Source organism: Zootoca vivipara, chromosome Z1 (genome assembly GCF_965207765.1).
Source record: "Zootoca vivipara chromosome Z1, rZooViv2.hap1.1, whole genome shotgun sequence".
Classification (NCBI taxonomy): domain Eukaryota; kingdom Metazoa; phylum Chordata; class Lepidosauria; order Squamata; family Lacertidae; genus Zootoca; species Zootoca vivipara.
In genome coordinates, this window is record NC_142583.1 from 18,614,694 (window position 1) to 18,642,266 (window position 27,573).

At 39.3% G+C, this 27,573-nt stretch overlaps 1 protein-coding gene across 22 annotated transcripts in view; it reads right to left on the minus strand.

Annotated features, from left to right (window-relative positions):
- PCM1 (pericentriolar material 1) overlaps positions 1-27,573 on the minus strand; it is a 48,202-nt gene that overhangs the window by 19,336 nt on the left and 1,293 nt on the right. For 7 of the 22 annotated variants that reach the window (XM_088659023.1, XM_060278845.2, XM_060278843.2 and 4 more), the window contains exons 2-25: positions 23,623-23,734; positions 22,785-23,030; positions 20,955-21,227; positions 20,222-20,392; positions 19,961-20,077; positions 18,534-18,722; positions 16,989-17,166; positions 16,052-16,161; positions 14,721-14,937; positions 13,058-13,259; positions 11,900-12,076; positions 10,892-11,052; positions 9,973-10,193; positions 9,118-9,266; positions 7,633-7,762; positions 7,114-7,230; positions 6,832-7,022; positions 5,806-6,009; positions 4,966-5,188; positions 4,242-4,387; positions 3,597-3,790; positions 2,519-2,696; positions 1,166-1,521; positions 882-1,049 (exon numbers count right to left, since the gene is read on the minus strand). In XM_088659023.1, the coding sequence (XP_088515149.1) occupies positions 882-1,049; positions 1,166-1,521; positions 2,519-2,696; positions 3,597-3,790; positions 4,242-4,387; positions 4,966-5,188; positions 5,806-6,009; positions 6,832-7,022; positions 7,114-7,230; positions 7,633-7,762; positions 9,118-9,266; positions 9,973-10,193; positions 10,892-11,052; positions 11,900-12,076; positions 13,058-13,259; positions 14,721-14,937; positions 16,052-16,161; positions 16,989-17,166; positions 18,534-18,722; positions 19,961-20,077; positions 20,222-20,392; positions 20,955-21,227; positions 22,785-23,030; positions 23,623-23,718 (4,414 nt within the window). In that variant the 5' untranslated portion in view covers positions 23,719-23,734. Of the gene's footprint in view, positions 1-881; positions 1,050-1,165; positions 1,522-2,518; positions 2,697-3,596; positions 3,791-4,241; positions 4,388-4,965; positions 5,189-5,805; positions 6,010-6,831; positions 7,023-7,113; positions 7,231-7,632; positions 7,763-9,117; positions 9,267-9,972; positions 10,194-10,891; positions 11,053-11,899; positions 12,077-13,053; positions 13,260-14,720; positions 14,938-16,051; positions 16,162-16,988; positions 17,167-18,533; positions 18,723-19,960; positions 20,078-20,221; positions 20,393-20,954; positions 21,228-22,784; positions 23,031-23,622; positions 23,735-26,921; positions 27,047-27,573 lie in introns of those variants that run through there. The other 15 variants (XM_060278849.2, XM_060278848.2, XM_088659047.1 and 12 more) reach the window with 7 other exon arrangements.

Here is a 27,573-nt window from a genome sequence, read left to right on the forward strand (position 1 = left end):
TTTTTACCCAAGTCTCTCTTATTAAGAATAAAGCAACAGAATCAACGTTTCAATAAAATATTATTAAAAAATTAATAACTAATATAATGGGCTGAATCTAGAGTCTCTTTTCCACAAACCAAAGAGACCATTCAATTCACTGAAGGAGCTGAGATCCAGCAGATGCTCCTGCCTTGGGGGAAGAGAAAATACATTTTTGTCCTATTCCTCCTCCTCTCTGCAACTCCTCCACACTATCCCCAACACTATTCTACAGGGTCAACCCAATCCTCTGAAGGAGGCTTTCCGGAGGTACAATCGATTACAATATTGCAGGGGGAAATTAACATTAAAGGCTCAGTTCTATGCATGGTCACTAGAAACTAGATGCCATTATATTTAAACATATTTAAGATTCCAGACTAAAATTCCATGCACGAGCTTCAGCATACAATAGTTCCCATCTATAAAGGTAAAGGTACCCCTGACCATTAGGTCCAGTCGCGGACGACTCTGGGGTTGCGGCGCTCATCTCGCCTATAGGTCAAGGGCGCTGGCGTTTGTCCGTAGACAGCTTCCGAGTCATGTGGCCAGCATATCTAAGCCGCTTCCGGTGAAACCAGAGCAGCACACGGAAATTTACCTTCCTGCTGGAGCGGTACCTATTTATCTACTTGCACTCTGACGTGCTTTCAAACTGCTAGGTGGGCAGGAGCTGCGACCGAACAATGGGAGCATCGTGTAGTTTTTTGTTTTAAAAATAGCAAGTAATAATTATGTGAAATAATAGTCGGGTTACCTGAAAATTTCCATCCCAGTAAGATTCCCAGTTCCTCTTCGAGCATGCAAGTAACGACTGAATTGGTACACTTTAAAATAAAAACTGTTAACTATTTAAGTACCTGAGGACATTTCTGATGATCTACTGTATTTAATTATTTTTTCTAGTTGCTCTCGATTCTTTTTACTGAACACCTTTGCTTGGACAACTTCTTCCTTCCGAGTTGAGTGCCTGCTTCTGTTGCTCTTGTAAGGCTCGCCTGTACTGGAAACACTGGCACTTTCAAAACCTTAAAATAAAAAAGATCCAATTTGTACAGCTTGCCCTTTGCATAGCCACCCTGCCCCCAGATTATTGAAAGAAAGATAAGTAACCCTGAATTATGGGCGTTTCATATGAACCTACCGTTAGCTCTCGATCGGTTTCTAAATTGAGAAGCATTCCTCCTCTTATTCTTGGACTTCGGCGTTTTGTCTTTGGAAGCTAGACTGGCCTGTGCAGATGCTTTCCGAGGTTTAAAGGTTTTAGTCACAGTGGTTGGATCCACTGGATCAGGCATACTACTAAAGCTCTCCAGAGATTCTTCATCAAATTCTCTCCTGCTCGTGCCAGCTTGATTTTTGTGATTACCACATCCTGCGTTTTGTACAGGTATTGCAAATCCAGACTTGAGGAACAAATGTTTTTCTTTTCCTCCTTCCTGGTGTCCATTTGACCTAGTTGATCTATTCTCTGTTTCTTCTTCAGGTTGCAACTGACCTCTTAAATAGAGGGGGAGGGGAGAGAATCAGAATCATGGGGTAAGAGGCAAAGTCAGAAGTTTTCCAAGGAAAGAAGTTTATTTCCAGACAACCATTATTTGAAATCTATAACCCATGCTGTTCCAAAGGTGTCCCAACCAATACTTTCTCAGTAGGCATGGGAAAGTCTGATGTGGTCTCTGGATACAGGCAAATCATTTCTATTTTTCCTTCTGGAAATGAAATAAGCTGAACTGGTTCAAGAAATATATTGGGTCTTTACGAGCTTGAATCAGCAACTAATCAGAGCTTCAATCAAACCCAAACTGAAATAAAACAGTTAATAGATTGTTTCTATGGAAACAAGATTGTTTCTATGGAAGTGAGAGCTGGACCATAAAGAAGGCTGATCGCCGAAGAATTGATGCTTTTGAATTATGGTGCTGGAGGAGACTCTTGAGAGTCCCATGGACTGCTAAAAGATCAAACCTATCCATTCTTAAGAAAATCAGCCCTGAGTGCTCCCTGGAAGGACAGATCGTGAAGCTGAGGCTCCAATACTTTGGCAACCTCATGAGAAGAGAAGAATCCTTGGAAAAGACCCTGATGTTGGGAAAGATTGAGGGCACTAGGAGAAGGGGACGACAGAGGACAAGATGGTTGGACAGTGTTCTCGAAGCTACGAACATGAGTTTGACCAAACTGTGGGAGGCAGTGCAAGACAGGAGTGCCTGGCGTGCTATGGTCCATGGGGTCACGAAGAGTCGGACACGACTAAACGACTAAACAACAACAACAAAAGATTGTTTCTCTAAGCAAAGACAACTGGTTGCTTATGCCCCAAAATCTCATCCAAAATCATGATATTTGATAGCACTTTTTCTTTATAGATCAGCCTTTCACAGAGATCAGCACAACAACAAATACAACTAAATCTCTTTTATAAGGACAGGTTCTAATTTGAGCCTGAATAAAAAGTGTCACTCACAAACACAAGTTCAATTTAAGCTTCAAGTACCTTGGTTTTTCTACTCCACCAGTAGAATTACTTTCAAAAGGTTTTGGAAATGCCATATAGTCCATTTTCCCACTGGTGTTAGGCTCTATGGGTTGCTGCTGATGTTCATTGTTCTGAGCTGTACAGTTGTGTGGAAAATCCCCCAAACCAGATGGAAACATTGGGCCGAAGTTTATACCTGTGAAAAGAAATGACATCAGAAACATTACTCCTCCTACAATTCAAAAGTTTGTATTATAAAATACAAAGATGTATGATAGAACATAAAAACGCTATCAAGCTTGTATCCAATTCCCCCCCCCCATAATTTAAGTTTATAAAAAACCAACAATTTAAAACAAAATAACAAAGGGTGTGCACTGACTAGGGAAGAAACCGTAACAACGTCTATATTATATTTACTGAAAACTATTCCTGATTTGATTTGAGTCATTTATTATGGCAGAGGCAACAAAACCGCTGTCGATATTAAGTAAAAGTTGTTCTAAATAAACATTGCCTTCCACCAGAAGCATTACTTTATAGATGTGTTTAAGATCTATGGTAACTGTTTCCACATCTAGGTGAGGACTAGCATATTATAACTGGTTTATATTTAATCCTTGGGTGTTTTAATCCTTGTATGTATCTACATCAGAGAGTAATGGCTTCACATTATTATTTTGGAAATAGAGTAACTCAAATGAACTCAATTTTATTATATACAGATGATGTCCAAAATATACAATGAAATAAATGCATATTATTAGGATACATCCATGCATGCTATTGCTTATCTAGCCTACTGTGAAGGCAATGACTTTAAAACATTTTTCCTTCTGAGACTCCATAGTTTTGAGGAAAGCATGTTAGGAAGATGGACTGAAGAGAGGGCACAACATTTAGGTCATGCTGTGAATAAATGCACTACAATGAAATTAGTGAGGAAAAATTGACGAAGACTTGGGAGGGTTTGCTTTCAAGGTAAAACAATGTGAAGGCAAGAAATGCTGCTTTGAAGCTCTTATCTTGGGAACAGAGAAGCAAAACAAATGGAGATCTGCTGCTAGTAATTTTGTGCAGTTCTGGAAATGCCTACCTGGTGGGAAAGAGGAGAAATTTGTGAACCCAGGCATGCTGCTGAACAGGTTCATTGTTTGGGAAGGAAAACCAAAGGGACAAAACATAGTTGGCGATGGAGGTGGTGGAGCCCTGCTTTCTTTCTCCTTTGTAGTTGTTCTTGTTTGCTGTTGCTCTTGCTGGTGCATTAGATTATTTAACATTTGCTTCAACCTGTGAAATAATGGTATCTGAATTTCAAATACACAGACTAATAAACACTCAAGGACAAATCAGTCTTTGAAGCTAACACTAGTAAGCAGAAATGCATCTGTTTCCAAATTTCAGTCCCTAAGCAATTTCAACAAAGGTTAAAATATGACAGAGCTCTAACATGATCACAGAATTATCAAGTCAGACCATTACAGTCTCATTTCTATTTTGTTCATAAAAACAGCACGTAATTTATCTTTTAAATATTACATAACATGTGACTACAATGTGTTTCTTACACTGAGCTTCTGGAGTACTGTGTTTCTCTTCCATGCGGGAGCGCACATATTAACAGTCTAATATGACAAGTATTTTCTTAAATACAATAAACATGACACCATTTTTGTGCATCGTTACAGCCTGTCTTCTCTCAAATGTATGGAACAGACATCTATAAAGTTGAAATGAGTACCTTTGAACATTATTTTGTTGCCAAGTCAGTTGAGTATAGCACTGATTTAACTGATGCATTATAAGGTGTACTTGTGGTGAAGCAACATTACTGGGCAAAACACTGTAAGGGCCAGTAAGCAAAGTCTGCAACAGGCAGGAGAGAGTCTGCAGAGAAAAATATGTGAAAATATAGATCCATTAATATTAATTCTATTTATTAGATTTCTACCCTGCCCTTCCTCCCCCAAAGGAGGCGAGGGGGTATAGAATATTAACTTTTCATTAAGCTTCTTTATCCCATCTTTCCACAATCTTGAGCCAGGATAAAATAACAAACATTCACACCGTTAAAACAAAATGCTAATGTTAGTCATTAAAATATTCTACTGCCCAGCCTCTAACCAAAAGTCTTGCAGAACAAGAAGGATTTTATTTCTAAAATCTAGAAAGAAAACACATCTTCTTGGGGATCATGCCATAAACTTGCGACTATGCAATGAACCTAGGTTCGCCTTGAAGTTCACTCCAATGGGTCTAAAAATTCAAACCACCCCTTAAATGCTGAAAAATGAATCCTTTAAAATTAGTGGCAATCTCCCCCTCTCCAAAGTATAATCCCCTTCAATGGTGGGCTCAATTCTTCCTCATCAACAAGAAAAGGAAGGACAGAAATGTAGGCAACATCCAGCCTGTTGGATGGGGAAATGCAGAAGAGAAAATAAAATAAGTCTTTCACATTCTACCTGTTGATCCTGCATTAAAGTCTGACAAATATTGACACTGAATTCAAGCTGTTTCTTTAGCTGGTTAATCTGCTCTTGCCATTGTTCTTTCTCTTCCACATGAGAAAGCTCAGACATCCAGCGATGGTTTTCTTGCCGCCGCATGCTGATATTCTGTTGTTGCTTTGCTTTAGCCAGAGGACGATAGTTTCCATCTGCTGAAAGAGGACGAGGATTCTTCCAGCTGAGAACAATGAGTGTTTCGACAAGGGATTACACATTTCTAAATTGTGCTCTTGGTACAAAGCATTTCATTAAGTAAAAAGCCAGTTATGAGGCCAATGAGAAACAGGCAATTCAGTTCTGAAGGAACACAAGCCTAGTCCAGAGCAAACATGCTTCTTTCCCTTCACACCATGCAGGTAACATGACGTAGACACCTAATTTGTACAGTGTCCCTTCATCCTCTTTTGATGAGCAGGGGTTTCTTTTATCTGGCTTTGAGATAGAACACAATGCCTAATGCCAGGGCTCGGTGCGATAGCAGAACAGAGGCATGTCTCTCCTCTACAACATGAAGCCTCTCACCATTCCAACAAATGTTTGGAATGGGGCTTCAGAGTTAAACATCAGTAATACTGCACAAATTAATTGTAGGCCGACCAATGAAATTACAGAAAATATTACACTAGATATCCACATGTTCATAGTTTCATGTTATATAAAACCTTTCAGAGTAAACTTCACAGTATAAAAAGAAAGGACTAGCATCATAATGCACAACTTAATAAGCAGCAAAGGGAAAACGTTTTCTTGGAGGGAGCACTTTACAACTATCGGTAATGAACATGCAAAACTAACCTCTCCTTATCTTCCTTTGCACAATATGCACTTTGATCTGTGTTATTGGGACACACAGAGTACTCATTGGAACTTGATTCTTGCTCCTCTTCCTCTTCCTCTTCCACTTGACCAAGCCCGTCAGAAAGATATGCATCTTCATCACCACCATCTTCATCTTCATCAAATGCACACTGAGTAGACCCTCCCCATGTTGCCATGGTTCTAGCATCAGGTATTAAAAAACAGTCATTCTGCTGCTAAAGTGTAAGGTGAAATTAGATCACAAAAAACTAAGTTGCACGCTGAATAAAAATAGCTAAAATGTACGTCTCAAATTAATCTCCTGTTCTAAAAACACCATTTGCTTTTATTTATCTCTATGCCTTTTAGGAATTCTGCACGATTCAAATTAAATTTATGACTTTTGATTTATGTTATTTTTAGATTATTTCCCTACCTTTCAGAATATAAATTTTGTTCCTACTTGCTCCTGCATTTTTAAATTCACAGCTATGTATTTCCAATATAAGGGTTTAGATATTTATTTGTTTTGGGCAAGGCCAAATTGTTTATAACCAGAAACTGCCTGCTCAAGTCTCCTGGACTACAAGTAGCAAGCATGGCCATTTAATCTGCTTAATCTGGCTAGTCATAACAGTGATAAAAGTGTGGGTGGAGGGGAGGAGTATATAATTCAGTTCCAGAAATGAACATCTTCAAGAACAGGGCAATTTTTTAGATTGGTACAACAGCTTGCATGCTGCTGGTGAAAAGGTGCAGAGATATGAGGAAGCAGTATTATCATACTAGTGCTTGAGTGTAAGTCTACTGGGGTCGGGGAGGAAGAGATAAGAGGGGATTCTCTTCCCTTCCTTAAATTGGCTGACAGAAAGCAATGCTCAGATTCAGTATAGGCTATTCTAATTATGCCAATTTAAATGTAACACATGTAAATACAATTTTGAAAAGTTATTTATCTTTGCAGCGAATACAATCTAAATATACACCAGATGAGAAAGCAGGGTATTTTACTTTTTATCTTACTTTTCTGTTCTGCTTTGTTGGGGAGTGCACTGGGTCTCTGATCCATCGCTTTTAGTAGATCCAGCACAAGCAGATGTGGTATCCGCTAGGTCCTTTCTCCTCTGGTGCTCAGCCATTAAGGCTTCAAGCTGCTTTCTTCTCTGTCGCAATTCTTCTCTCAAAATCTCATGTCTGCGCATCTCAGACCAAAGCTGTTTAAAATAAAATATTAAGAGAAAATATTTTAATGCAATGCAATTCAAAATATGCTATTGCAGTTTTATACACAAAAATATGAAGCACCTCAGTATCGAATGTGGCTGTTTCTTCTGGTTGAACCACAATCTTGTTGGTTGCGCTGATTTCATTCGCAGCTGGCGCTGAAGTATTCCCAGGGCAATTATCCACACCAGATGACAACTAAGAATAAAGTGTGAAAATTACATTATTAGTATTTGAATGAGAACCTTTATCAAGTTAATGAGATCTGTGGCATCACTGGCTTTTTAGTGATCCAGTCAATTTCATTTTTCAACAAGCCTGCAAGCCAACACAAGACTGATGTCTACGAACTAATGCTCCAAGCTTTTGTACTACTCATCCAGCTTTTAGACCCATCATCTTTCAAGCACACATCTTTTTCTCACTATTTCTGACCTTTCAGTATGCTCAAAATTCATATTTACAACCACAAGGGCTAACACACCCTTCGTTTAAATGAATAAAAGCTAGGGTTAATAATCTTGCAGTTGAGATGCCAAGCAGGGTTGCCCTTGAGATTTTATATTTCCCTCTCTCGTGTTAAACCACCATTCTACCTACTTGAAGGTCTGGACAAGCTTTCTGCAACACCTGGATCTTTTCTTGGATCTTTATCAGTTTCTTCCTTTCTTCTTGGAGATGTTTCAATTCTCTCTGTTGCTGCTGAAGTTTGGCTTCATAAAATTTCTCTCTACAACAATAAAGCATTTTCATGTTATCATTCTCTGCAAAGAAAAAAACCTGAAGTGATGACAGACATCTAACTGGGCAATTCCCTACTCCTAACTAATTTGTCAAAAGCAAAAACAGATTAATTTGGAGAACATGCACTGTAGAAGTTTAAAATGTATGTTTTTTCTTCTTATACCAATCAATTTTGTATTGGGCAAGGCCTTCCAGTTCCACAGCACTCCCAAGTGAGTGTGTTATATACCACAAACCAATGGCAAGGACATATGGCCAAGACATTAGCACCTAAATCAGAAAGGGTATATGAGGCCTTATTGAGGGGTTGAGTCCCTGTGGCCCTCCAGATGTTACCGGACTCCAACTCCCATCATCCCTTGTTGAGGGTTGGACTCCCAAAAACAGCTGGAGGGCCACACACTCCACATTTCTTAGACAATTTCATTCAAAAATGATGTATGGGTAACCAGGCATCATGGGAGGTCCAGTGGAATCTCGGTTGTCGAATGCTTCGGAAGCCAAACAATTCGGAACTGAACGCTGACAACCCAGAAGTGAATGCTTCAATTTTTGAACGTTTTTTGGAAGCCGAATGACTTCCGGGGCAGGTTCTTCATTTTTGCCCATTGACTTTGCAGCCAACCCTTTGATCCTCGGTTTTCAAACTTTTCGGAAGCCGAACAGTCTTCCGGAATGGATTTCGTTCGCAAACCGAGGTGCCACTGTGCACTATCTTGCTATCCTGCCTGCTGGGCTAAAATTCACTTATCCGCATGTCAAGAATTATGTCAAATCCTCACTATAACCACCACAGATTCAGAGACCCAAAAACATCAGGAGTTTGCACGCTTCCTTATTTCCTTGCTTGTTCCTGCTTTGATGGTCAGCAGAAGTCATTTTCAGGCAGAAACCAGGCAGGGAGGGAAGGGAGCACCAAGCGAGAGAGATCTGACAAATTGAGCAGGAGAGATTGGACAAATTAGGTCGCCCCCATTGTCTCTCTTTTGCTGATTAGCTACAGCCATTTCAGGAAGAAACCGCTGAATAAAAGGGGGGGGGAGATCCCAGATTAGAAATAGTTCCATAGGAAATAATGGAAATTGTGGACTTGTTATGTCAACACTCGCCTAATGAACAATTTCCATGGAATGCATTGTGTTTGGGACCTGCATGTACAGTAAGTAAAGGAACGATAGCAGCCTAGGATTCCAGAAAGGCACTGGATGCAGCCCTGCCCCTTTTTGGAGTCTGCAGCATTCAAGTGGATTAAAAAAACTCTCACATTATATATAATCCCCTCAAATTCAGTCAGTAAATCTGCCCCATCATTAACTTTAATGCATGTAAAATGGACTTTACCTTGCTTTTTCATTCAGAACTACACCTTTCTGGGACTTGTTTGCACTGGTTCGAATATTGTTTGGTTGCTGCTGCGCATTTTCCTCTTCAGCCACAAAGAACTGATCCATGTTACCCTGTCCTGAAGCCTCTGGTTCCACTTCATCGTCCTAAAATAGAAACAGTGTCTTCAGCTATGACCTCACTGAGCCTTCCACCTTTCCTGTCTCTGTCTCTCTTTTGCGCCACCCAAAGCAGTTTTGTTGTCAGGTGCACTGGAGTCAAAGTTCCATTGATTAAGCATGTTTTCAACACTTTCCTGCTGAAATCAATACAACTTAAAATGCTTAATTTGACTGGAAGATGTCTCAATTAAACCTTCAGAATTGCTTGCTATTGGGTTCCCTCTTTTTCATGATACTAAAAATATGTCAACTTGAGACCATCTGTAATCGAGAGCTGGAAATAGAATTTTTATTTAATAACTTCAGATACTGAAAAAAAAGTTTTCAGGTGTCCGCAGCTTAAAAGCATTTCATCATTTACTGATGAAGCCAGATTACAGTACGAAAAACAACAACAATGAACAATCACACACAATATTGGGCCAGATTAAACAACGCAGTTGATGGCAGAAGCCAGCTCAAGGATTCTCACTAGCACAGTGGTGCTTCCCCCATCTCCCAAAATCCACTCTTGCAGGTTGGGAGAACTCCTCAAAACAGCACATGGGGAAAAGGAAGGGGAAAGCGTTCCATCATTGCAGCAGAAATGCTAGGGCTGATGGAGTGACCTCCTTAGCCCTACGTTTAATTCTACCCATTGCTTTAGTTTAAATTAGCACACTGGTAAGGAAGTTATTAAATGAAAACATACCTGTACCATAGCAACAAGGTTTTGCAGTTGTCGAAGTTTCTGTTTTGCTGCTATAAGCCTGTTGATCTTCTGCTCAAATTCCGCATCAGCAGGCGCCTCCTCAGCTATGCTGGTTCTGCGGCTCGATAGGGAAGCTTCACTGGCTCGATCAGCTTCAGCATCAACGTCATCTTCACCTTGTGGAATATCTGCACCACCATCTTCTCTATTATAATGGCAATCTGAAAGAATACACTAGGAACTGAAATCACTTATAATCTGGTCAACCGATTTTTAAAAACATGCCCAACCTTTCTTTTTCTTTTTTTAAAAAAAGGACTTACAAAATTTACAGATGGAAAGCACCACCTTAAGGGAGTCGCTATCCATTCTTACACATATCTTCTAAAAACAGTGTATGCGTTCTGCTTCAGAAATAGTCTTTACCCATACACAAATCTAGAGAGTAAATTGATTAATCCCCATGTGATTAATAAATTAATTAATTAATAATAATAATAATAATAATAATAATAATAATAATAATTTATTATTTATACGCTGCCCATCTGGCTGGGTTTCCCCAGCCACTCTGGGTGGCTTCCAACAGAAAAATGAAATAAAATAATCTATTAAATATTAAAAGCCTCCCTAAACAGGGCTGCCTTCAGATGTCTTCTAAAAATCTGGTAGCTGTTTTTCTCTTTGACATCTGATGGGAGGGCGTTCCACAGGGCGGGTGCCACTACTGAGAAGGCCCTCTGCCTGGTTCCCTGCAACTTGGCTTCTTGCAACGAGGGAACCGCCAGAAGGCCCTCAGCGCTGGACCTCAGTGTCCGGGCAGAACGATGGGGGTGGAGACGCTCCTTCAGGTATACTTGAAGACTTGAATACTGTCACACATCACATTCTCTGCAAAATATATTATTTTGAAACGTACCTAAAGTTGAGGGCATATTCAGCATCCTTATATTAGCAGATCGGTTATTTATTTCACAAGATGTATTAAGATGCCTTCCATTTCTGTTATTAGTTCCACACTGCAAATTGCTATTACTATTGCAATTCATTTCTCCCCAGTTAGTGGTTCCCTGTGGATTTCTAGAGGAAGAAACAAAATTAAGCATAATTTAAATTTTAAGTACCCTTAGGTTTTTTTACAAGCTCCAAGACAGAATAGATTTTTAAAATTAAAAACGGGAATGAAATATTTACAAAATCCAAGATAGGTGGCGCTAGAAAACAATTATGATCCCCTAAAATCTTTATTTTATCAGAGTCTTTCTTTGCCCTTCACCTTTGGTTTGGAATTTATGAAACCCATTCTGTTCCTAGTACTAGATCTTACCACAGCAAAAATAAGTAACTGACCTAACTAAAACTCTATTTTTAAAAACACTGTATCAAAAATGAACTGAACATACCAATTGCAGCAATACAATCATTCAACAACAGTGGATAAGAATCCTTAAAATTTTTGTGTCTGCATTATATTTCAAAAAACAGAAGTCTATATTTTTAGCACTTTATATTTTATCTGTAAGCTGCCTTGAGTCCCAGTCTGGGGGAATGGTGGAATATAAATAAATATTGTGCTAATACTATAATAATAGTGGGTTCTTTGTCTTGTTGAAATAATTTATCTAATAGAAGATGTGCATCACCTTAACAAGCCCAGTTCTCAAAGCTTCCGAAATCCCAAGCATACAAAAGTTGGGAGAATTGAGTTATGGGAGAGAGAAAAAAACCAAGAGGGATATTACTGCAGGAGAAAAAGCAGGAGAAAATAAAGTTTGCACTGCTGCATTCCCCATTTCTCATAAATATTAGGTCAGACTTTAGGTATTTCTGACAAGATCAATAATTATAGCAAGCTTATGTTTAATGTTATTTCTTATCATTATAGCAGCAGCACTTTAGGAGACAACAGCCATAGCAACCAACCTACCTAATATTGGTAACTGGCTGTGGATTCTCATGGTCTGAATCACACTCTGAATCTTCCGTCTCCTCTTCCTCTTTAGTGTTTTCATTTACAGCATCTGTCATCATATCAGATGTCTGCTCATAGTAGTGGACTAATTCACGCAATTCATTTAGTCTCTTCCGAACTTCATTCAACTTCCTACAAAGGAAAGTGGTCCAACTGTCAGCTTGCTTTGAATAGTGGTGTGGGGGCAACTTGAGATTCATGTTTATTATTTTCTTACATTAAGGAAAGTGCAACCCTGGGATGACTGAAGTTGGCAGTTACCTGTGGAAAATCTAGTTCTGGACAAAGCAGCAGGTTTCTCTTGATATGCACTGGGAAAATTGTGTGTGGAGCCACAAAAAATATATTATAAATTAGGAGGATGGGAGAAAGAGAGAAGATGGGAACTTCTGATTACTTTGACTAGGAATAAGCTAGCTAGCTGACAAGACTAGGAGTTTTATGACACAAGAGTAGCTAAACGACACAATGCCAGACATTTGAGTAGTAACTTTGAAATCTGGTCATCAGCAGCATTCATTTAGGTGTTCAAATCACTTCACATACATTATATTGTTTGAATTCTTACGACACTATAAAAAGTAGGTCAGTATTTTCTATAAACTGTAAATGGGGTACTGTGGCTGAGAGATCAGCACACTCAAGGCAATCTATTGAGATCTTGGCACAGCTGAGATCTGAACCATACTTCCTGATTTGTAACTCCCATATCATCTCTCATACCGTTGTCAATACTTTGCTTTTCAGAGCCTAGTTTAACATATGATTTCGACCATCCTGAAAAGAGCACAGTACAGATAATAATGCATGGCCAAGTTATTGTTTGAATTGTGTGTGTGTATCCACAAGGTATAGCAGCTAAGTTTATTTCATCAAAAAATTAAACCAGAATGTACGTGGTCAATTGAGTGTCCCAAAGTACCTAAATTAACATCAAAGTACCAAAGTTGGCTTTTATCTGCAATTGGTTTGAACACCCAACTAAATTGTTACCTATTGCAGTCTGTCTCAAAACAACTGTTAGGAAGCACTTGTGTCTTTAAAGCCCCTTCTCTGCTTAATAAACCAAACTAATATAACAAACTGTTTATCCAAAAATTTAAAATATATTACTGTAGCTTTTCTGTTGGATTTAAGTTGTCGTCCTCTTCGCTGTCATTCTGCGAGGTGACAGAATCCGGATGATAGGCAACAGATGATGCTAAGCTGTTAGATTCTTCATTGACAGCAGCTGCTATTCCTACAGGTGCAGAAGCTACTGAAGCTGTACTTCTCTGATCAACACTTCTCTGAGGAGACCCTGAAGCCGGCAAGACTGCAAATTAGAAAATGACACTAGATTTCATCTTGTTTTATGCAAAAACCTCTGAAGGACTATTTCTATCATAATTAAATGTTGCAGTCCTAGTATATTAATACACTATATTAATAAATTAAAACTATGACTCAGATTAGGGACGCAGGTGGCGCTGTGGTGTAAACCACTGAGCTTTGGGTTTGCTGATCGGAGGGTCGGCGGTTCAAATCCCTGTGAACGGGGTGAGCTCCCGTTGTTCGGTCCCTGCTCCTGCCAACCTAGCAATTCGAAAGCACGTCAAAGTGCAAGTAGATAAACAGGTACCGCTCTGGCGGGAAGGTAAAAGGCGTTTCCGTTTGCTGCTCTGGATTGCCAGAAGTGGCTTAGTCATGCTGGCCACATGACCTGGAAACTGTCTGCAGACAAACGCAGACTCCCTTGGCCAGTAAAGCAAGATGAGTGCCACAACCCCTGAGTCGTTCGCGACTGGAATTAACTGTCAGGGGTCCTTTACCTTTTTATGACTCAGATTAAATCAAGCAGATTTAAAAATAAAGAATACAAGTGCTTATAAAAACTTCAGATGACTTCCCCCCTTTTCACTTCTAAGATAACATGGGAAAAAGGACATTTCTGCTTAAGAACTATTTTTACCCATATCCAAATTAACACGATTTACCAATCACTGAAAAAACCTTTTAAGATGGGGATGAAGCCCTAGGGGTCTGAAGCCTGACTTGCAAAAGACCACAGACAGTGCAGAGGCTTGCCATAGCAATGTACTAGACCTGAATTCTAATGTAAGTCTGCTTGCCAGAAGCCCAATAACTTCTTAATGCCTCCCCCCCCCGGTCCACTTTCTTCCTCCAGCTCCACCTTCCAATAGATTTTTCTATCTCCTGTTGGACAGAATTGCGTTGACCAATTCTGCTGGGTACCCAAACTTGTGCCATGATCATTGGTAAGCTTCCAAGTTGCAAGCTGCAGCTATACTAGGTCTTTTGCAGCTATACTAAGTCTTTTGTAATTTTGTCTTAAAATGGAGAAAAGAGGTGGAATCTGGATTCCCCCCCCCCAAAAAAAAACTGTCTGAAGGCTCAGACTAGTGGCATACATCTAGTAGCCTTTTTCTTTTTTTACATTTAATTCTTTTAAAAATTAATCTAGATTTTCAAGATAGTCTACAAAAGAGAACCATAAAACAAATATAAAACAAAACAAAAACATCAAAAACATAAGCAATTATCATAGCAACTGTAAAAAATACAAAAAGCAGTTGATATAAAATCAGTTAAAATCCTGGGCCTAACCTAGCAAAATTAGTCTGAGCAGAGGTTTGAATGTTCAACATCCAAACCCAACATGTATTTGTTTGGGGAGGGTGGAGGAAAGAGAATGGAACTGAAAAGACTTCCACCAATTCATATAAGTAACAAACAAAATACTGTAAATAACACCACCAGATTGCATGCTACTTACGGGATGAATTGTTTAGATGCTGGTCCCGAAGTGTGTGCAATTCTCCTAACAATTTGTCCATTTTTTGCTTTTTACCCTGCAATGCTATCATCTTACTGAAGAGTTTGGCCTTTTCCTCAGACAAATGCTCAGACCCAGAAGAAATCCTGCTCTGGGAAACCTCCCTGGTTAGGGAAAGACTCTCTGCTTGCCTTCGATTATCTGGAACAGGTTGAACCTAAAAGTAGACATATTTTATTCAAGTTAATTTCAGAACACTTAACACTACAATCCTATTACCACTTTTGGGGGAGTAAGCCTTCTATTCACAGAAGTGATTGAGATGCAGCAGAGGTTCCTGCAATTGGAAAGAGAGCTGGACAATATAAACCATTTCCCTGTTCTCTAGTAGCCCGCCAAATTACCTTCCACACTGTTTCAAGGGTTCCCCAAACCTACCACAGCAGCTTTTCAGGGCTGCAGGGAGAAGGATGAATTGGCAAAAATTGTCTCCTTCCCCTTCCATTTGTGGAAACATCTGATGTGCAGAGTTCTGTTGAAGGGAATGCTGGATTCAGCTGAATGGGACTTCCTTCAGACATGTTTAGAATTGTGCTGAAATCTTTTTTTTTTAATGGCTATTTTTGATTATAGTTTTTAAGCATTTGATGTAACAAAATTCCAAACAGTTGTCACAGTTTGCATCAGTCCACCCGCCATTTTCCTTTCAAAGCAGTAGAAAGTAGACTTGTTGAAGTGTTTTTTTGGTTTTTTTAAAGATGAAGACTAAATTTCTGGACTTGGACAACCCTCAGGACCCCATCCAACTCTACAATTCTACGGGGGGGGGGGGGAATTCAATCCACATTACTTTCAACAGAAGGCATTTCAAGAAAAAAACACTTCAGCAATGCAAACACATTAGCACTATTCATCAGGCTGCAGGAGAGGAAAAGATGGGATGCAGAGTTACTTTGCTGACAGAGCACAGTTTTGCTGAGAGACCACCTTCCATTCCAGCTGTTAAACCTTTAAAACTGATATGCAGTTTTGCTTTTTTCAGCTTCCCCTTTTCTGTCATACTTTTTGGATTTCTATGCCAACAGACAGTCTTGTTTCTATTGATATTATATGTTGCCCTGAGAGCCTTTTTGGCAAAAGGGTAGGATAAACTTACATTTAAAAACAAAGATTCCATGGCAAGTGCTAATAAAGGAATCAATAGCAACTGGCAACAATCAATACTATAATGCTCACTTCTGAAATAGAATTCTCTGTGGCAGAAAGCAGCCCATTTTAGACTGACTTGATTAGCAATATAATCATGTACACACTCAATATAAAAAGGGTACCTGAGAATCATGAAGCTGGTTGTGAAAGCGCTGAATTAAGTCATTTAATTCTTCATTCAGCTCTGATGTTAGACTCACTCCTGAAATGCTACCAGTCGTTTCTGTTACAACTACAGGTGGGAGAGGAAAACGGAAATTTTTATTGAAGTGCTTAAGTAAACTTGCAACTTATTAAACAGAGGCTTTCAATCATACGAAATAGGGCATACAGAAAAGGCATTCATGTAACCAACTGTGGAATCCGAAAGTCTCTTAAAGATGTGGAAATTATTGTTTTTTTTTCCACTGGGAGACTGCAACTCCACTTCATTTTCTACTTATTACTAGAAACTTGAATCATAATACAGAATTCAGCATGTCCCACATTAACTGCCTGCCATTTTCCAAATGTTTCTCAGATTCTCCTATCACTGTTACTTATTTAGGCTGTTCATATGACATAAAGCACTCTTATGTGTTCTGTTTTCAGCTCAGAGGAAGGCTAAAAACCAGAGGGTGGTACCCAACACTCACAATTCAGGCCCAGTGAAATAGAGTAATTTAAATCTTATGAATTTGATGAATCTACTCTGAATATGTGGGTATTAACCAGAATGCACATTCTCAACCTATTTCATTTAACATGCTCTGGAGTAGATTTCTTAGGTTCTTATTTAAGAAACACGACCATTAAAGCAAATAATTTAATTACTGGAAATGCAATAAAAGGTACAACATCTGAGACATTCAAGTTAGCTCAGATGGTTAGAGTGTGGTGCTGATGATGCCAAGGTTGCAGGTTTGAACCCCATATGAGACTGCTACATATTCCTGCAATGCAGGGGGTTGGACTAGATGGTCCTCAGGCTCCCTTCCAACTCTGATTCTGTGATATCAAATCCATCATTTAATTGCAGAGGAAGAGGTCTTTTGTTCAGATCTCTGAACCTCAGCATACCAGAATCATCCATGACAGCAATGGCTTGTTCTGCTTTATGCTGTAGTGCAAGCAGGGCAGCTTGTCTCCCTTGAAGAGCTTTCAGTTGTTCCTGCTGTTGTAGCATCCTCTTCAATAAATCATGTTGCTTCTTCAAATTTGCCAGCTCTTCTGTAGCCTCCTGCTGAGGATCTCTAGCCTGAAAAATATAAAGCAATAAGAATGAAAACAAAATAAATGGGATCAATATTCAGCTGCCCATTGGCAGTTAACTTAAATTTTTAGATAGTCGGTGTCAAGAAAACAAATCTGAACCTCTAAATATGTATGATGTTTTCTTTTGAGAAAGAAAAATCCACATTATTATCTTAAAATGTAGTGGAAACAAAATCCAGTTTTCTGATATACTTGCTTCCTCCCACTCCATAATGTATTAATTGGAGTTATATTCAATCCTTTTAACACCATGCTGAAATTTAGTATGCCATTTCAAGCTCTCAGCCCTTACAGCAAAATCCTATACCGTACTTACAAAGAAGTACCACTCTTTTTATCAGGCCTTATTGTCATAGGTAAATAGGATAGTACTAATATATTTGGATATGATCCTGCCTTTTCTATTTAAAAAAAGGCTTGCATAATACATTCCATGCAATGTCAAATAAGAGTTATCCAACAAGAGCACTGACATTCTATTTATTTCAATGGGAGATAGTCAAACATACAACTTCCACTGAAATGAAAACTACTCAAATTGGTATGCAGTACAACACTGATTATGTAAAATCCTGTATTACAATGAAAACTGACAGAAAACGAAAGCCACCAAGAGAAGCAAAGACTAAATCAGAATTCTTATCACACAGCTTAAATATCTTCCCCAAAATGCAAGCACAAAATAAATTTCCTCATCTTTAATTCTTCAGTTAAATGTTTTAAGATAAATAAGAGAAATAAGAGATAAAAAAGGAAATGTTAAAAAAGAAAATCCAAACAACCCCAGTATTAAAGGGTCAGAACTTATGATCATGCCAATGGTCCAGAGTCCACATTCTATTACCATCTTAGAAATAAGCAACCTTTTTGGGGGGATGTTTAGGGAAGTTTTTAATCTGTGATATTTTAATGTATTTTGGTATTTGTTGGAAGCCGCCCAGAGTGGCGGGGGAAACCCAGCCAGATGGGCGGGGTATAAATAAATAAATAAATAAATAATAAAATGTTTACTGTAACAGCATATATGCCCCATTAACACTATTTTCTTATGGAGCAAGAACAATGCCTGGCAGAGACAGGAAGATATCTGAGCTGAGATAAATATTGTTGCCACATTATTCTTTAACTTATTTGTTCAAACAGGCCTTTAACAAATAAATGCAAATGCAGCAAAGCAGACAGAAGAATAATTTCACAGATAAATACTGCATAAAGTCAAGTGTTTAAAAGAACAAAAGCAATTATTGAATGCACATCAAACTGCTGTTACTGAGTATTTATTATAAAGAAAAACTAGGAATGCAGATTGAGCCCCTATATTGATGTCCAAGGCAATATTTGGTAGTGTACCTTTGAGAGTAATCCAGGTTCTTGGCTATTAATCCTACTAGACCAGATTTCCCTGCCATTCAGAGCAGCTCTGTCATTTTTCACATTTGGACTTGCTGTAACGGCCATGTCTGAAACCTGTCCTTGAGAAGCTGAATTCCCTAGTTTGTCCTCAATGCAGGGCCGAGCTCTCAGACTAAAAGATACCTCCTTTATCAAATAGTTTAGTAAGTTAGACTGTGAACATATATTTCTGCTAAGCATAGTTTAAGTTTATAATACCACTGGCCTACTCCAGTTGTATTTTGTCAACATACCATATTACCCAGGACCCGCTTTTAATCCAAACATGCATCTGGGGAACCATTTCTTAATCTTTTACCAAATATTTGCATGGTGGTGTAATAATGTAGTCTGGACCCACCTTGGATCAGAGCACAACCCCTAAAGGGTCCCCAAACCACCAACTAAACCCCCAAACCCACTGAAGACCAGTGACTTAAAATATATTAAGCATGGGCATGGTTCAACAGATTTATTTTTACAAAATGTTAAAGATGTCAACTGTTACGTTTCAGAGGACACATGCATATGAGCAGATCTCTGAATCTCCTTGTATATGGCTCCTTCCACCAAACTTCTTAACTGCTTTTAAACTCCCAGAAGCTGTTTGAGGAATTGGCAGAAGGGTTCCCAACTTCTCCCAAAGTGTCATGGGGTAGGTAGGGAAACTCCAATATCAAATGATTTGCAAACATGAATAAATTGCCTGGTGGCACATGTAATTTCTTTTGACTGTGACAAAAATATTATGACTGCAGGTATACAAGTTGCTATGAGGATAAACTGCCAACTAAGAAGCTATGGCTACAGTCCGAAGCATCTCACCAGGACTGTACTGTAAAAGCTTATACGTACTTTGAGGTCATTCTTTTAGAAAACATAGAGGTACAAATAAGCAAGGAATGAGATTGCAAACAGGTTTTAACACATCATTCTGAAGAGAATTCTAAATATAGTTTAGGCAATGAGGAATGTGCAGTAACATGGCTTCAACTTCAAATCTGCCTTGTGCTTAATTCCTGGTAGCCTTTGTCTACAGACCATACATACTGAATAAAGGGTGAATAGTATCCCAAAACATTAAGTTTTGCATTGCTATTGAGGATAAGGGGGACTACATGGAGGAGATATTGAAGTTGGGGATAGGAAGCTGGCTACAGTGGGAAGCAGTAGGGAGAGAGGAATACCCAGTTTTCTGTTTCACTGTACAGTAGTTAGAATCCAGGCCATTCTGACTTAAAATTTTTACATTTATTTTAATGTTTCCAGAATTTGTAGCTTATAAAAAGTTTTCCTGGACTAAAATTCAGATTCAGAACATAAGTTATCTGGAGAGAGAAAAGCATCTTCATCTCTAGCACCTTAATTACTGAAAAGAAGCTTACCGTTGTATCTGAAACTTCAGACTGCACATCTATGTTTAGCGATGTGCTCTCAGCTACAGAACCAGATCCCACAGCTGAATCTATAGTCCGACCATCCTCCTCCTCATTTTCTCTAGCCTGGAATATTTTAGTGGCATAAACAAAAAACTACATAAATGGGGTAAAGGAAACATTAAGGGGAAAATATGCTACAATTTAGATTCATCCCCCGTACCATTTTCTCACACCATTTGAAAGAGGCATTTAAGCTTTCCAACTTACAAGCATCTTCTGCAAAAATTTTAGGTATGATTTCTCCTGTTCTTTTAGATGATCTATGAGATGTGATAAGCGTTCCACATTAGCAGATCTCTCATTTTTCTCAACTAGATCATCTCGCATGGAACTGGCTTTTGCAATATAGTCACGAATTTGAATTAGTCTGCTCACAATCTGAAAGTAAAAAAAAAGTAGAGTCAATAATCTGTGATGGGCAAATACCAGTGATGTAGCAAGTGTAAAGTGTTGTTATAAAACTAATGGGTGGAAAAATATGTGTTGTAAAACAAAACCGATATGGGATATAAACACCACCAAAACTAAAGTTACACCAGCTACAAAAGTTAGACCCATTCTTTTAAAACACACAAATACAACATTAAAAATGCACTTCTGTGACTATTACTCTAAAAGTGCAATCCTGTGTCTACTTAGAAGTAAGACCGAGTTCAATGGGGATTACCATTACTTAAGTGTGTACAAGCCATGCAGGCACATAGTGTTGCCTTCTGAAGTTTTGATTTTAGTTTTATATTTTGTATATAAAGCAGTACAATGATTTAAACTGATAAAATAGATAGCAATCCTGCATTTTAATTTAAAAATGTTTACAATATTTAAAATGCTACAGAAATAAACCTTCAAGAAAAAAAGACTACTTTAAGGATAACTCATTAAATATTTCATTAAAAGATCTTTTTCAATATGAATTGGATAATTTAACCATTAATATCACCTGACTACTGTCCACTGCTGGTTCACCTCTTCCATCTTCTTCAATAGAGACAGGACAATTCTGTAACAAATCCTTACTCAAGGCAGCTGTAAATAAGTCTTTATATTGCGATGATCCCCCGGTTTCTTGTGTCTGAGAACTTGTTGCAGCATCTTTGCCTTTGTTAGTATTAATCTGCAGTGACAGGAAGTTGAATGGCTTTCTGCTTTCATTAAGCTGGCGTTTGTTGTTAGCAGCTGTTGCTCTGCCCTGAGAATCACTTCCAATGCTTCTCTACATAAGAGTGAAAGACCACAAAATGACTTACAGCTTTCATTCAAACACTGTTCCAGTTAAGAAACTCTGTGGGGTTCTTCTGGATAAAAAAATTGAATGACCATTTTCCCTCCCAGAGCAATGAATTGAGTTGCATTGAGTTGAGATTAAAGAATTCATTAGTATGGTAAAACAACATTGTAGAGAATAGTCATATATCCTCCAAGTTCTCTCAGCTTAAATTTTGTCCCCATCCTCCTTTTCCTATTCCTAACTCCCTAGTTTCTTCATTCCCTTCCTGCTACTAATATGAAAGGAGTGGGGACAGAATAGAGTTCCATCACTAGCCAGGCCCCATATCCTACTGACTTGTAGCAAATGTAACACCTTGCCATGAGATCCAGAATTGGGAGAATTTCCCCTCCACCCCTGTGTTTGTGCATTTGTGTGTGTACATAAAATACTCGAACCCAAGATCATCCAATGAGGTGGAATGGTGGGAGACTCAGAACAGATTTATTCACATAGCCCATGGTTACTAAACACATAATTAGTTATCACAAGTTGTAGTGATGGCTGCCAACTTTGATGGTTTTAAAAAGGGGATTGGATAAATTCATGAAGGGTAAGGCTACCATACTGAGGACTTCACCTCCAGTATCAAAAGCAACATGCTTCTGAATGCCAGTTACAGAGGAACATAAGTGGGAGACAGTTTTTGCTCCCATGTCCTGCTTGTGAGCTTCCTATAGGCATCTGGTTGGTCAGTGTGAGACTAGATCAACAATTCTTAGGCTATTAACCGTAGGTTTTCTCTATCAGTAGAGAACACAACAAGGTACTTGAACAGCTGCTAATCACAGAGGGAGGAGCAAATGATCCAGTTGGCTCATTTCCTACCTACACATGAGGTCTAAGTGCTATGAAGATAGTGTCTATATATACCTGTATACCTGAGTGTCTCCACCCCCATCGTTCAGCCTGGACACTGAGATCCAATGCTGAGGGCCTTCTGGCGGCTCCCTCACTGCGAGAAGCAAAGCTACAGAGAACCAGGCAGAGGGCCTTCTCGGTAGTGGCACCCGCCCTGTGGAATGCCCTCCCGTCAGAGAGATAAACAACTACCTGACATTTAGAAAATACCTAAAGGCAGCCCTGTTTAGGGAAGTTTTTAGTCTGTGATATTTTAATGTATTTTGATGTGTGTTGGAAGCCAGCCAGAGTGGCGGGGGAGACCCAGCCAGATGGGCGGGGTATAAATAATTTATTATTATTATTATTATTATTATTATTATTATTATCATCATCATAGCTGGAAAATATGGAGAGAGGCAAGCAATGCTGTCACTCTTGCTCAGAAGCTAACAGCTGCACATGTGCCAGATAGTGGACTTTGCAGCTGACCTATTTAAAATTTAGCTGCAAAGTGCACAGCAAGGCACTTGGGCTCACGCTAGCTTCTGCACCTCCCTCCTGCCTCTCTACACAAGTGAGACAGTGGCTAGACACCTGAGTTTCCTAACTTGGAAACCAGAGAGGCCACCCAGATCACTTTAGTAAAAACAAAGCACATACCTGATCTAAATCACTGAAGTTTATTCTTTGTTTAAGTTTCTCAAGTTCTGCCTGCTCTGGAACAGACATTTGGGTAATGTATCTTGTATGAGGGAAAGTATGAGGTGTCTTTGACTTTTTCTGTCTAATTCCTGGTGTCGATTCTGGTGAGATGTCATTAGTAAGTCTTGTTTCACTTTCACCGGTAACCTTTTTCCTGTTTTTTTCTGAAGATCTGTTGGGTCTCTTTGGCTGACCACCCCAGTCCTTAAAAATTAAACAAAAAAACAAAACCATGTACGTTGTTAAAGAAAAATGATTCCTTTAAATTCATGATTCTTCACAATACCACATAAATTGCCTTTTAATTATTTTTTTAAAACTTACTTCCATTTTAAAGCAAGTGTTCAGCATGCTGCAATCTAGTAGCATTTTTCAACAACACTGTGAAACTGATTTCAAGCATACACTTTAATATTTATATAGTTTTGGTAGAAGCATCGTATATCTTTAAAACTGCCTGTGGAATACAGGCAATCCTTGTTTTGTGCAGGGGGTATGTTCCGAATCCCTGCATGTGCCGGCAAAGCACACATAAGTCCACTCTGCCCCTTCTCTGTTCTGCCCCTTTCTTGGGCCCACTGCCAGGTCCAGCGCCATCCGCGATAGCGCACCGTTCGGATGTTCGTAAATCGGTCATTGCTTGTATCTAGAAGAGCTTAATATTCATTTTTTTGTTCCTGTTTTTATTTTGTATTTTTCTCTTGTGAACCATGAGATCTACAGATGAAGGGCGGTATACAAATTAATAATTATTATTAACAGAAATAATAAGTATTAAAGGAAATTAGTGCTATACCGTGTTGTTTAATCGATCATCAAGGCTCTCATTGCTCCAGCCAGGTAAGTCACGATCATCCATTCCTTCTTCAAAAGGGCTGCCTCCTGCTGCCATGTTATGTTATTCACCACTAAATAAACAGATACCATTATAAGACAAATCTACTTTAAAAGGGCCACATTTCCAGTCTGTACTAAACGCTATACACTAGGGAAGTCAGATATAACAGGAAACAATGGTCTCTTCCTATGTGAGTGAGTGTGCACATGTCCTGGGATCACACAGGCTAGTTCATGTCGCCTTCACATGGTTCATTATTCCTGAACCAGCCCTGGTCTTGATACAGTATTTGTTTGTTTCCATACTAAGCTTATTTCATATACAGTCGTACCTCGGGTTACGAACACCTCGGTTTGCGAACAGTTCGGGTTACGAACTGCGCAAACCAGGAAGTGTTTTCGCCGCGTGCACGCGGTCTGCGCATGCGCAAAGCGTGAAAATCACACTTTGCGCATGCGCAAAATGGCGCTTCGGGTCGCGTTCGGTTTACGAACCATTCGGGTTACAAACTGCGATCTGGAACTGATCGCGTTCGTAACCCGAGGTATTACTGTACAAGGATGAGTTGATTCAGTGGATGTAGCAGATTTAACTAATGCAGATTTATACAGAAATAAGTTCCAATCCACCATCTTTAATGGCACTTACTCCCAAAGTACTGTAAGTGAATATACTGGTAATAAGACTGAAGTCTAACAGTGTAATCTATGCATGTCTACTCAGAAATAAGTCCTACAGGGTTCAATGGCACTAGACAGGATTGCAATCTATAATCTGTAAGCATTCAAATATCAACAGAAGCACACACATTCCTTGTACTAATTATACTTCAATCACTTTTATTAAACTCTAAATCAACCTAAATCCCTACTGAACTTACTTGTATAAACTATAGCATCAGCTAACAAGATTTCATGCATTGATATGTTTTTTACTTGCTTTTCCAGCTAGCCCATTCTTGTCCACCTTCCAAGTGGCTATTTCCAGATGAATCCTCTTATAAAAGCTTTATTGCCCTGCCATGCTCTTTTAATTTCCAGAAAGACTAAGAGATGGCACATAGGCTGGCACTAATGTCCTGTACAAGTCTGTGATTCCTCACTAAACAAAGTCAAGCAAAAGCTATGCTAAGTGGAAATTCACAAAGGGCCATATAACAAGTTTACAGTACTTTCAATCGTTACCAAACTCACAAAACACCCTCTGAATTTCCATCTTCCAGTTTGTTTTGCACAGAGGAAAACTGACTAAATCCCAGAGCCCTGATCCTAAAAACACTCGCAGTACAATCCTAAACATGTTTACTCAAAAGTAATTCCTGCTGGGTTCAATGGGACTTACTCCCACTTAAGCATGCCTAAGAATGCAGCCTTAAAACCCTATTAAAATTAAAGCTTAATGTACATAACAGTGCAATGCCAGGATCCAGCAGGGAAAGCTGAAAAGTTTAAGGTGCTGTAGAGCATACTATTTAAAATATTTTAAACGGGTACAAAAAACCCCACGTCCAAAGTGTTCATTCAAAAACAGACATCACAAAGCCAAAACAAGAATTGTGAATTTTCCTATAAAATCTATCCATATTTCAAATGTAACACAATACAGCACAATTCAATACCCCAAACTGCAGTCATCAAATATGGACAGCAATGTAAGATCAAATTATGCAAAGTACGAGTCCTATAAGCAGTTGGCAACATCTAAGGTCAGCCTCAACAACTCTTTTGTCCACCAATGTCACACAAAGGTGCATAACCAAAATGTCAGCAGAGAAAAGCTATCCTGATAACCTTTTGGCTGGTATCCTATGCATACTTTCAAGAGATTTGGGGTTGGACAGGAGAGGATTTATGGATCCAGGAGACTGCCTTAACAGTCAGAGGTGAAGCTAGGTGCTCTGGCACCCAGAGCGGAGCACATGCTGTGCACCTGGGGGCGGGGCTAGCCACCCGCAGGGGCTGGGCGAGTGTCCCAGGGCAACGGCACAGTGAGGCTGCACCCAACGCACCCCTTTCCTCCCCCAGTGTTAACAGTCCTTACAATCTTGCCAAGTATCTCCTTTGCTAGGGAAGTAACAGGTAAATGGCCCACAATAGAGACTGTTCTGGAAGCTGGACAGCCATCTCTACCAAGTCCCTAGCCTGGGCGATCTGTAAAGAAGAACAATAGGCTGCCATTTGAGTCAGGCTGAGAAGCAAAAGAGAGCTGAGCTCTGAACTCTGTAAACTAACAGCCTCCGTAGAGATCAAATGTGAGAGAAGTGGCCTTCAGGTTGAGTGCTCCTGATGTATCTTTGTTCAACCTGTATATTTGTAAATTAATGCAAATATTGCAAAATACAGTGATCTCCTTCCAAAGGAGGCAAAATACAGGAAAGCACTGCACCCCTCAAACTTACTAGGAAATGAACACAACTGAACTCAAGGATCAGGCTGTCAATGACCCCAAATTCTTGCTCCCTTTTGAATTCGTCTGCCCCCTTACATTAGAAATTATCTTCCACATATGATATGTTCCATGGTTATAACAGGAATGAAAAAACAGTGAGGCACTGTTGTTCTTGCCTGATCAATAACACAAGTATCATTTGCAACAGTCTAAAGTAACTAATAGTCTTTCCCAGCTACCAGTTAGCCTGACTTGCTAGATATTTTGCATTTACTTTATGTCAGCCCAATTTACAGCTACCCTCAGCTCTCCAAAGAAAAACAATTTAAAGATGCACATGCATTCAAAACAGTTTTCATTAATTTTGAAACAAGGAAGAACTTACTAGATCTCGCTAGGATTTTTTAATTTTTACTGTTACAGTATTTTCCATAATTGTAGAGCAGATTCAAGCAACAAGATCTGTTGTACATTACTGTGACTACACACAGTTTATTATTATTATTATTATTATTATTATTATTATTATTTAAATGCATGTACCGCCCTTCATCCTAAGATCGCAAGGTGGTTGCCTAGCGCACTCTGTAAACAACCTCAGGACAAAGAAGGCAGCAGCCAAGTTGCAATCTTGTAACTGGCTTGCTCTATGTATAAAGTAGGAAAGGTAACAAAAGGTATGCAGCTTTAAACTTAAAGTACTGGTTTGCACTTCTGATTGAAAACATAGAAAACATAGAAAAGTATACACAGACCACGCACTGCTGCATAACTTGTACTCATGTGAACCACCCTGTGATCTTTGGATGAAGGGTAGTATACAATTTTATAAATAATAATTGAATTGCAGAGTTGTAAGGGACCCTTACAGAGTTCTGTGGGATGCAGGTGGCGCTGTGGGTTATACCACAGAGCCTAGGGCTTGCTGATCAGAAGGTCAGCGGTTCGAATCCTTGCAACAGGATGAGCTCCCGTTGCTCGGTCCCAGCTCCTGCCAACCTAACAGTTCGAAAGCATGTCAAAGTGCAAGTAGATAAATAGGTACCACTCCAAGCGAGAAGGTAAACGGCGTTTCCATGCACTGCTCTGGTTCACCAGAAGCGGCTTTGTCATGCTGGCCACATGACCTGGAAGCTGTAGCCGGCTCCCTCAGCCAATAGTGCTAGATGAGCACCGCAACCCCAAAGTCGGTCACGACTGGACCTAATGGTCAGGGGTTCCTTTACCTTTAAGGGACCCTAAGGATCATCAAGTCCAACCCCCTGCAATGCAGGAATATGGAGCTATCCCATACAGGGATCGAACCTGCAACATTGGCATTATTAGCACCATGCTCTAACCAACTAATTTTTTAAAAATAACAAGAATACAAAGCAAAAATGAATGAAGCGCAGCTAAACTATTATGCTCTTTTCCCACATGGTCTAGTCCTTCCCCTGCCCACCCCAGTAGTATTCTTAAGAGGGTCTACTCTCCAGTCTTCAGAGAGTAGCTGGAAGTGGGGAGGCAGAAAAAGGTCCT